We start from the raw sequence: 11,185 nt of genomic DNA, 5'->3' as shown, positions 1-11,185 counted from the left end.
ATGTAAATTAAATATTTTAAAAAAAAAATTGAATGCATATATGACTTAAGGATATAGTATTTTGCAAAATCCAAAGCTACAATAAAGATCTAATCAGAAATTATGTATTTTTTTTAAGTTCATTAATTAGATTTTGAGATGTATTGAGAATTGACTTAAGACTTGTTTGAATTTTAATATAGTTTTTAGAATTTAAGATAAATTTTTTTGAAAGACTTTAGCTTTTAGAATTGATAGAATATATTTTTTCAAGTTGATAGATGATAATGTCTAAGATATAAGAATGCTTGAATTTAAAGTTTCTTAGATTTAAAATCTCCAAGAGGATTAATATGGTTTAAAAAGAATATTTTGAAGCATCCTAATTTTATGGTTTTAAAATAATTTTTGACTATTAATATTTTTTAAGTCAAATACCTAATACATTTCTAAACAAAACTTCATGTAATACAATACTATAAAGTTAATTTTTTGGTGACTTAGTTCTTTTCTACAAGCTTGTTTTTTCTCAAGTAGGATTCTTCTACTTTGCTACTTTCTATTCAATTTATTTTGATACATCTATTAGATTAAAAAATTATTTTTATTCTTTATCATTATTTAGATTATATATGTATTTATTGTATATATATATAAGCATTAGTATTTAATACTTAAGATTCTAATATATATATATATATATATATATATCAAATAAAAAAATAAAAAATATATAAAATTTTAAAACTATTAAAGAAGATTGTCTTTCAAAAAATATATATAAAAGATATATGTATATTTTTTTTATTTGAATAAAAACACAGTTGCCTATATTAAAGGTAGAACAATCCTAAGGTGTTAAAAAACATTTTTTTTTAAAATCTCTATGTCTCTTTAACAATGTCATGCACAATATAGAAGGTTGATTCTATAGTTGGTTTTGTATATTAGATGAGAATTTTATGTATTGCCATAGACAATCGTTAAGACATTAGAGTACATGATAATTGACAATAAAATATAAAATATAAAATAAATGATTGAGAGAATGGAATATATACTTGATACAAAACTATACTCCAAAGGGCCCAAACTCCTCTTTACAAGCATACACCATAGTAATGCTATGCTTTAATCATGTCATAGTAAGGTGTCTTTACTTAGTTATTGTACTTTCTCTTTTTTTTCTTTTTTTTGAAGCAAACAAACCTAATCAAAATCAAATTAATAAAACTCCTTTTTCATTTTGTAAGGAATTAGTTTAGATCGTTTCATATGTTATTCTTATATTTTATGTATTATAAATTTATTAAGGTTTGTGAATTTAATAGCCAAGAATAGCCCCTAACTACCCTTGCTACTATCCTTGCTTCAACTTGAAAGAATCTACCAATGAGGTTTGGAAATATAAATAAAGAAAGGTAAGATTTGGATGTAAAAATTAAAAAGAGCCCAAATATTCAATTAGCATAACACTTTGATTATTTTAAATTCCTTAATAGTAAGATTTATATATATATATATATATATATATATTTTACACAATTTACTATGATAAATAGATCTTATGAAATCTTTTAAGAAGATTTTGAAAATTATACTATGACTTAGAAGTTTAAAGAATATTCTAAATATATGAATTTAATGATATATTTTAAAAATAAAATAATAATAATAATAATAATAATAATTTCAAGTATCTTTGAAAAAATTAAAATAAATACTTTAATATTTTACTTCAAAGAATCCTTAAAACTTCTATTAAAATTACTTGTAAATTTTGAAACCTTTAAAAAAATCAATATATTTATCAATTAAATTCTCTATATAAATAAATTATCTTTTTATATTATATTTAATAATATTTATTTTAATAAAAATATTAAAAAATTAATTAAAAACTTTATATATGTAATAATTTTAAATTTTACTTTATTTATATATTCTTAATTAAAATTTCTTAGTAGAATTTTTATTTATTATTATTACTAATAAATATTTCATCTTAATTAGATTACTATTTTAATGAAGCTAATATATGTTAATTTTGAAATACTTATAATTTTTTGATAAATAAAAATTATAGTAATAACAACAATATTTATTTTAAATTATGTAGATTTAAAAACTAAAATCGTCTTATGAATGTTCATAATATTTATATAAAAATGTATTAAATATATATATATATATATATATATATATATATATGTTATATGATGCCATTATTTAGAAATCAAATAATTTGGTTATTAATATTTTTTTCTAAAAGAAGTATTCTAAAATGCCTTTCATAATTATTTTTACTTACTTTTTTAAAATATATCATGTCCTCACTAATTTTATAGCCATTTTTTAGAGTTTTTACTTAAATTTTATATTACAAAGTTATTTAATGCTAATGTTGAAAATTCATCAAAAAATCAAAAAATAAATTAAATACTTAAATATGATACCATGCATAATATTTTAATATATAAAAATAATGAAATTTTTATGTATAAATATCCTTGAATTTCATATCTTTGTATTATATTTGTATCTAATAGTGATTATAATTTATTTATTTCTAAAATTTATGAATATATATATATATATATATATATATTAAAATTAAATTAAAAACTTATAAAATATAATAACTATTTTAAATTTTTTAACTTAAAAATATAATAACTAAATAATAATTTTGTATAATCAATATATATATATATATATATATGAATGTTAAAGCCATATCCTCCCTTGCCATCTCATCATTGATTTTGTTCATCCCTATCTCTGTTTCTCATTCCTTGTCTCTTGTTTCTCTTTCCCTCCCTTGTTTCTTATTCCTTATCCTTTATTTACTGTCTTCATTCTCCTTATTTGTTTCACATCTCCCTTCCCAATCTTTCCTCTCTCTCCTCTCCCATGATCCCATTCTTATTCCTAGCATAAGACCTCAGTCTCATTTATGTCTTGCTTGATTAGTTGATCTCCTAATTGTGCAAGATATTGTACAAAAATGAAGGAAATGGGGATTTGGGATGGGAGACACGGAATGAGGGAGAAGGATGGAGATGGGGGACAAGAACAAAGAATTATGAATGAGAGAGGGCAATATAGAACAAGAGAATGGAACAAAGACATGACAGATAGAGATGGGGATGGACAAAATCAATGATGAGATGGCAAAAAGGGATGTAGCTTTAACAACTCTCTGTATATTTACTTATTTATATTTAAATATAATAGTTTTTTTTTGTATATAAAATTTGACATTTGAATAAATGATATGAATTTGATCATCCTAGTTTTCAAGTAAAATCAACCAAAGCATTTTGAATAAAACTTTTCATGAGTTTTATAATCTACATGATCAATGAAAAAATCAAGCCAAGATGCTAAACACATGTTTCCCTATGCTTAAAACTTAGGGAAATGTTCTCCAGACCCACTCTTGAAAAAAAAGAAAACTCCAATTTAACTATGACACATACCACTTATATAGGATGTCAGTTTCCCTTTCCATATCACCATGGAAATTTTTTTTGTGAATCAATCAAACATGATCAAAATTTGGATTCTAGGGGTCCAAGGTGAAAATAAATTACTTTCAACTCTTAACTTTTATGTTTGTCTTTGTCTACAGTGATTGCTGGTTTTTTTCTACATTGACAGTCTGAGGCAGTGAACATGTGAACACTTCACTGACACATTCTTGTATATGTGATCACTGCCTGAATTACATTCAATGAATGAGACTTCTTCTTTATTAAGAATACGCATGTTTTGCCATTCCTCTGGAATTTTTAGCCACCTTGATTAAGAAACTGTCATCATAAATTAAAATAACAAAAATAAAATAAAATAAAACCAACCCTAGAAATTTTGGGTATGTGACTGTTTGCAAACCAAGACCACAAGATGTTAACCTTTGTCTTTGTCTTCATGTAAATTTAAGAAAGTGACAACAGTCACAATAATAATAAAAACAATGATTATAGTTTTATTTTATTATTTACTTTGACTTATGTAGACAAACATCTTGGGTTGCAATGTGAGAAATGCACTTACTGAAGCAGCCATCAAGGAAAAGCTTGATTCTAAATAATGTGAGATTAATGATTTAGAATTTATTGTATGTGAGATTCTGTTTCCATGTTTACTTATTTACAAAAATATTTTCAAACATCTCAGAGAGATTTTTGTCCTCAGAGCTGAATGGATGTTGTTCAAAACCCTATCAAACAACTCTCACAGTTGGATGCTTAAGTGGCCAAAACATGGAAAGCCAGCAGACAAATTTACTGTTGACAAATATTCCATTGTGACAACAGCAAACACATAATAAAATCTGACTATTCAAAAAGGCTTTTCATGTATGGAAAGCTTGCAAGGGGGGCAGTACTGTAGCTTATCACTATATCCTTGACAGAACACTAGTTACAACATAGATAATTGTGTAAAACAGGGGTGCTTAGGTTTCAAAGTTCAGAATGCCACTCATGGTGCCCATACTCACATCTCTGCATCAACTGAAGAGAGCCCTCTGTTTGTAAGTTGTTTTTAAAACAGTATAATGGATGTCTGACAGGAGAGTTCTCTGAAGAGGGTACAATAATGGGTTCCCTCTTGAAATGTCCAATGAGTCTGCTTGGAGCCACCTTCACATCCACAACTTGCCCCTCTCTCATTCACAGTCATGGACATATACATATATATATATATATAAACTTGAAAGAGAAATATGCTGAAATGTTGCATAGGATTCCCCTAATTGCCAGGTGAAGGCATTCATCACATCCACCACTCCACCCTGATAATGTGGCCTAACAGTATGAGGCTTAAAGTATGACACAAAAGGAATCCAAAACTGCCACAATGGATTGACCCCTAGAGGTTGACAGAAACAGAATAGTGCACGAGGTTGACAAATAGTCCAGACAGGAAAGAAAAGGAAAGGATGACAGAACAGAAGAAGGATAGAAAGGCAGATAGATAGACAGAAAGATAGGAAAAAAACAAAAAACAAACAGGAAGCTAGAGTATTCTGCTGTGTGTTGGACAGATCTTGCGATGCCCACACAGAATCGCTAGCAAAACCGACATGGAGTTCGATACTGCCTCCTACTTGGCGAGATAGCTTGTGAACATATCCATGAGCATGTCCGTGTATCCATGTGACGAGGGAGTTAGCCACAGTCGGAAATAACCCTTGCGCGCGCACTCAAATGCCTCTGACACTGTTATCTAATGAAATGGCTTGGGTCGTTCAAGTAGCTTACTTGCCAGGGTCAGAGGATGGGGTAACTGTGTGGGGCCTCAGAATTCAACTGAGGTGAAAAAGGCTTTTGGAGGACCGGAAAATTCAGCAGTACTGCTACGACCGCCCTCCCTGGTACTAAACAACCAGCTTGGGGTCAATCTCGCCAAGTTACCATTTCTCCGCGGCTGACAGATGCTCTCAAGAAAGACCCAAGGAAGATTTGACAGATCACACAAATATCATGCAACCATTCGAAGTACAGCCTGCCCGTGGTTGCACAGAACTATCAGCAGTCTGCACCAATTCTTACTCAGATTCTATTTGATCACCTGATCCGGAATCGCGTAAGGCTCTATCGATACACAAATGGGATACGCATTTACACACAACTGGAAACTATATACGCTGATGTCCAAGTGACCAACTCGGATCGGTATCCCTCCCTCCAGGTGGGGTAGACCAGCATCAACACACCGCAAGATTTGTGCAGCAGACACAGACAGTTGTCGCATGGCCAAGTCTGGGTGAAGACTAAGGGGATGCTACCAACAGTAACAGGTCCAGGCTCTTGGCAGCAGCTTAAAAAGAAAAAGAAAAAGAACAGAAAAGAGAAGAAAAAAGAAGCTTTACGTTATTTCCTGGCGAGGCTAATCTTGCAGAAAGGGACCGACTTGTGCACCAGAGGAGACCACTGGTCGAGTCAACAAGCTCACACTAGAAAACGGAGACACTACCTCCAAGAAACAGCATACATCAGTGACTAGTTAACTATACGTCTGCGAGTTAAGAACGCGAAGAGTACAGTGCCGAGAGAGGCTCTGGTTCCAGAGAACAGACCTGCTCTGACTACACTGTGAACGCAGAGAGTGTTGCACCGATAAATGGCGTACACTGTTCGTTGCAAAGCTGAACAACCCTAAAAGAGAGATTCTCGTTCAATTGACAACAGTAAAGTGCTGGAATGAGAAGGTCAGGATGCTGTCATGCGACAGAAGCATAGAGCCGACTCAAAGCACAACCTCATCAACAAAAGAAGCTGAGAAACCCCGAACCCCAGAAACATACAAAGTCTGCAAAACCGCAGGCGAAGTGCTCTTCTCGAACAGTAGAACTTCTGCAAAGCATGAAGCAGAGGGGCGGGGGGCAAAAATATCAGGGGAAAGTCACTAAGCTTACTGCAGTCGCGATAAAGAATACCAGAGAAACAGATGTATATGCCTAAAAACCAAGAGACAGCAGCAGCGACTTCGAAATTTAAATCTGGTCATGTTCAATCATACACCATGTACAGCATCGTCAAACTCCATCCTAGTCCAACCCTATCAGTCTTAACTTCTTACAAAATTTGTCCCTCATGAAACAGTCTGCCACACAGTGTACCATTCGTCGCTGGACCACAGTGCTGGGATCATCGCCTTAGAGGGCTCATTCAAGCCCAATCAGACCCCTTGCTACTACGTAAACCACGGAGGTACACGCGAATCCTCACCCCCAAGAAGCGCGTTGCCAGGACCATACATTCCAGAAGGATCCAGCAGAGGGGACGACGATGGAAGGTTGCTTCGCACGCCCCCTGCTCCACCTCCGCCCAGGTGTAGCTCGCTCGGATTCGATGTAACAGCTGGTGGAGCAAGATCTAGCCCTTGATCATACAACAGTCCCTTGAAAATGTGTCCTCCTATCTTCACTGTGGCTTGATAAGCACACTCATTTTCGCCATCTTCCACGCCTGTCACTCGCACACACTTGAATAGCGCTTGAGCTCGCACTTCCGGCGGCAATCCCCCCCTGCCTTGGGCTGCTCAGCAAAAAACCATCGTCCCGACTCAACAAACCCTCTTAAAAACGAACTCGGGATCCAACAAAGGATAGATCAGCAAGCAGAGAGCGTAAATATTGCGATCAGCTGGAGTATGATGAGGGTAAAGAGAACCAAGGCTACAGGTGGTGAAGAACTGCCTGACCTGGTTGAGATGGGTGACCAGAGTTGATATCAGAGCCGCGGGGCGAATTTGCAGACGTTGTAGTCATAGATGTGGTTGCTCCGGCAGGTACAGACAGTGCGAGGGTGCGGGCACGTTTCGACTTTGGCCTGGGTTGTCCAGCGGCTGCTGCTGCTGCCTCCGCGGCTTGACGCTCACGCCTCTTAGAGGCTGGAACCCAAGTGCTCTTGACGTGGGTTGCACAATCGAAGTCTCTGCTCTTGCAACACGTTCGACACCTCTGGAAAGAGCAATCTTTCTTGGCTTGATTTCCACATTCTTGACAAGCCGTTGAGCCGTGGCCCATCACTTGTGATACTTGCGGAAGCTTGTGCTTTGCCGCATCTTTATCCCCAAACAAATCCCAACGATCCCAAATCAACAATCCCCATTGAAAAATCGGTACAAAGTGCAAACATGAAACCAAGATCTTGGAGCAGCTCAAGCTGCACACTACCTCTAGGTCGGAAATTGGAACATGACAATGAAGATGGTCGCCGCAGCTGATTTGCAAATTTAGCGGAACATGAAACGAAAAGACGGTTGGACGCTAAAACCTGATCAGTTTGAATTGGTGTAACCATGCGATGTGTTAATGGAGCAGATTGGGAAAAGTGAGAAGTGCGACAAACCTAGTTGGAGCTGATGCACTTGCGAGGCGGCGTCAACATTAGGTTGTGCAGTCTGGGGATTGTGTTGTGAAGCTTGACGGGATGGTGGTTGTTCGTTAAGCGGCTGCACGTCCATTACCCGCACCACGTCGTCCCTTAAAGTGCGAGCCCCCCATGGTTCCATTCCTGCTTGACCGCCCTGGTGTCCACCTTTGTCCACGCTGCCACTACTGCTACTCTCGCCTTCTCCTCGCCCAGCATCTCCATAATTCGGTCCTTCTCCTACGATATTAACTTGTCTCTGGACGCCGTGCAAAACCTGCTGTTGACGATGATGTTGCTGCTGCTGTTGATGGTGGTGTTGTTGCTGAACAGCGCGTTCGCGCTCACTATCCTGCTTCAAAACTTCTGCATACGGAGAGCCGAACTCTTCCCCGCGAGAGAGGATGTCGCGGAAAATTTCGCGTTGGGTGCCTGCTAAACCCACGCCGAGGGCTGCACCGGCATCGCGGAAGCTGTAAGCTACGGAAGGCCGCCCCCACAGCCCTGCATGAGAACCCGGGGGCACAGCGTCGCTCAGACTGGCAGGCACCCGGGGCGCGTAGCCGAAGCCCAGTGAAAGATCCCCGTCTTTGAGCGGCCCTCCCTCCACCCTGCCTCCTGTGGTGACACCCCCTTCTCCTCCACCCCCTCCCGTTGTCACCGCCGGCGCCACACTTGCCACTGTGACAGCTCCGAATCTCTCCACCTTCACTCCCCAACACTATCACACATCACCTATCTTCTTCTTCCACTGCCCCAATTCGCAATTCACACCACTCACCCCCAACCAGTCCTCGATACCGCGAACAGACACCCACACTCACCTGCGCTCACACTGATTCACTCGGGCCCCACCTCTTGGGCCACTTCTACAACCCGGACGCAGACAACGGGGAATCAAAAATCACAATCCCTCTCTCTCCGCCACTAGGCCTAGCCTTCCTCGCCGCAAATCTACAGCAATCGCTTCGCCCGAATCAGGCGAGAATCGAGCAGCGAGAAACAAACGAAAACCCAAATTTGTATTAGAAGAAATGCGGGAAAAAAAAGAAAATCAAAAGTCGTTCGTGGACTGCTGTGCAATCCAGTACCTACTAGTCACTACTCCCACAATCGAGGAACACACCACCCGGGGTAAAGCTATAACTCCAGCATCGACGAATTCCTCCTCTTCCTGCTTCTCTTTGTTCACCAGGTTGCGTGCCAGGCTATTCCGAACTAGAACTAGAGCATATTAGGTGGAGGCTTGACCCAGAAGCGTCGCGGAAAGATGCAAAGAGCGGAGCGTGCAGGTGCAACCGCCTTGGAAAAAGCAGTAACCCGTGGGGCTGGCTGCTATGAATGGTGGCGGAAGCGGTTGGTTGGAACTTGGAGCTGCTGCGAACATGGAGTGTCAGCAGGCAGGGAGGGATGTGTCCATTCAAAGGCAACACCACCACCTCGGCAGCAGCCCCCCTCTCGTAGAATAGGAACAGGGATGGCAGCAGATAGGTGAAGGGCTAGCTCGCTACCAGTAGATGTCACGAGCGAGCAGGTGTGAGGGAGATGATACCACTACGATGCCGCTGCTTTGCGCATACATAGATACACACATAGCTCCTCATCAAACTCTCGAGGCTATTGACTGTGGTGGTGTAGAGAGGATTGGAGGTGCCGCTGCCTTTCCTCTTTTCGTCTTTCCCCTAGCCTCCTTAGCCAGTTTCCTTAGGCATGGGCTAGTTCAAAAGTGCGGCGGCGAAAAGCTCGGCGCAGCCTTGCTAGCAGAGGAGGGCTCTCGCCTGGGCAGCCTGCCTGCGATCGCAGGAGAACCTGCTGCCACTAGCACCGCAATTACACAACACTCCCACTACAACTGGTCCCCCACCCACGATGAATGTAGTTGCCAGGCCTCTTTCCTATGGCTCCGCTTGGGCATCCAGACTGGTAGTTGCTGATTGCGTTGAGCAAGACGACGACGACGAGCAGGAGGAGGAAGACGATACTTTCATCGCATCGATGAACCCACCCCGCTCCCGTTCCATTCGGGCAGACCCTAGAAGAATTCTCCCCAGGCCTTTTTAGCCATGCGCGCCCCTCCCGGCCATAAAGTACCGCTGCCACCCTCTGCGAATATCATGGCTTGCATATGACTAAATATTCTAAACCAAAATCCACGAACCCTCGAAACCTGAATGAGCCGCCTCACTCCATGTCCCTCTTCCTCCCTTACTTCCATCGCTAAAAGCGTCCCCTCGTCCCAGCCACTGAACTTACGCCTTCCGGTGCGCTCATCCTCAGTCAGGTCAGTCAGTCAGTCAGGCAGGCGGGCGGGCGGGCAGGGAGTCGTAAGGCAACCTGGGTTGACGTCCAGTTGCCTCCCAGCGCCGGGATCTTCCGCCGGGGCTGTGCCCCCTTCGCTGCGCAGCGAAAGCCTTCATCATCGCAATCTCCGCCGAACTCCAGGATTCTGATACTACGAATTCATCTGTGGATGGCGTAGGATCCCTACACCTCGGCCCTGTTTCGCCACCAGAGCATATCATTCCCCACTAATCACCGATCCTACTCATCCCACCCCATTCCCCCTAACTCCAATCCCTTGAGCTAAATTAACATTCCTCTAATTGGGTTAACGCATCTCAGAATCATCTTGTGCTGGTCCGTGTGAGAACCGACTCTCTGAGCTTGTGTGCTTTTTGCACGCTCTTGCTCGAGAGAGTATACCTGATTCTTTCTACACTCAGAGACCCTGCTTTTTTCTCTGGTAACTGCTTTTTGCTTTGTGATTGCTCGCTACGCTTATTGCCTCCGCCTTGGCTCACACCGTTCTCAGAACTGTTCGCTTTTCTGCACAAGGTGCCGATACGACGGCAAAGGAATGAAACAGACGGACAGATTTTCAGTCAGTGAGTAACACTGATGAGCTGGTAGCTTACTTCTAGTTTTTGCCCACTGTTGGGTACAAGATTTTCAACACTTTGTATTTGTGCTCAAGCAACTTGACTTTTAATGCCCTCGCCGCATTCTGCTCAGGATGCCAGTGCCAGATTGACTTCCAAATGAATGCAACAGATATATATATATATATATATATTTATTTATGTATGAATGAATTGTTTTTTTATTTTTTTCATTTTCATTTTTCATGTACTTGTTTTGAATATAGATCTTTTTTTTAAAAAAATAATTAGGGTAATAATTCAAATATCACATGGATTGAGTTGAATTCAAATCTTTAAAGCTGTTCATCACCACTCCAAGCATGTCAATATTGAAGTAGACAATCAGATTTACTCATATATCTATAAAAGTAAATAAGTTTTTGGTAATGATACTTTGTA

The 11,185-nt window shown here is 39.4% G+C and overlaps 1 protein-coding gene across 1 annotated transcript; it reads right to left on the bottom strand.

Moving 5' to 3' along the window:
• Nucleotides 1-6,443: 6,443 nt before the first annotated feature.
• On the bottom strand, nucleotides 6,444-9,670 carry LOC112274463 (protein LATERAL ROOT PRIMORDIUM 1). The gene is made up of 3 exons (XM_090245743.1): nucleotides 7,845-9,670; nucleotides 7,195-7,557; nucleotides 6,444-7,028 (listed from the first exon to the last, which is right to left on the bottom strand). The coding sequence occupies exons 1-3, from the start codon at nucleotides 8,005-8,007 to the stop codon at nucleotides 6,685-6,687; spliced, it is 870 nt and encodes a 289-aa protein (XP_090101869.1). The 5' UTR covers nucleotides 8,008-9,670; the 3' UTR covers nucleotides 6,444-6,684.
• Between the last annotated feature and the right edge of the window lie 1,515 nt (nucleotides 9,671-11,185).

Source organism: Physcomitrium patens, chromosome 21 (genome assembly GCF_059467195.1).
Source record: "Physcomitrium patens ecotype Gransden chromosome 21, ASM5946719v1, whole genome shotgun sequence".
Taxonomy (NCBI): domain Eukaryota; kingdom Viridiplantae; phylum Streptophyta; class Bryopsida; order Funariales; family Funariaceae; genus Physcomitrium; species Physcomitrium patens.
This window is presented reverse-complemented; position numbering and strand designations above follow the sequence as displayed.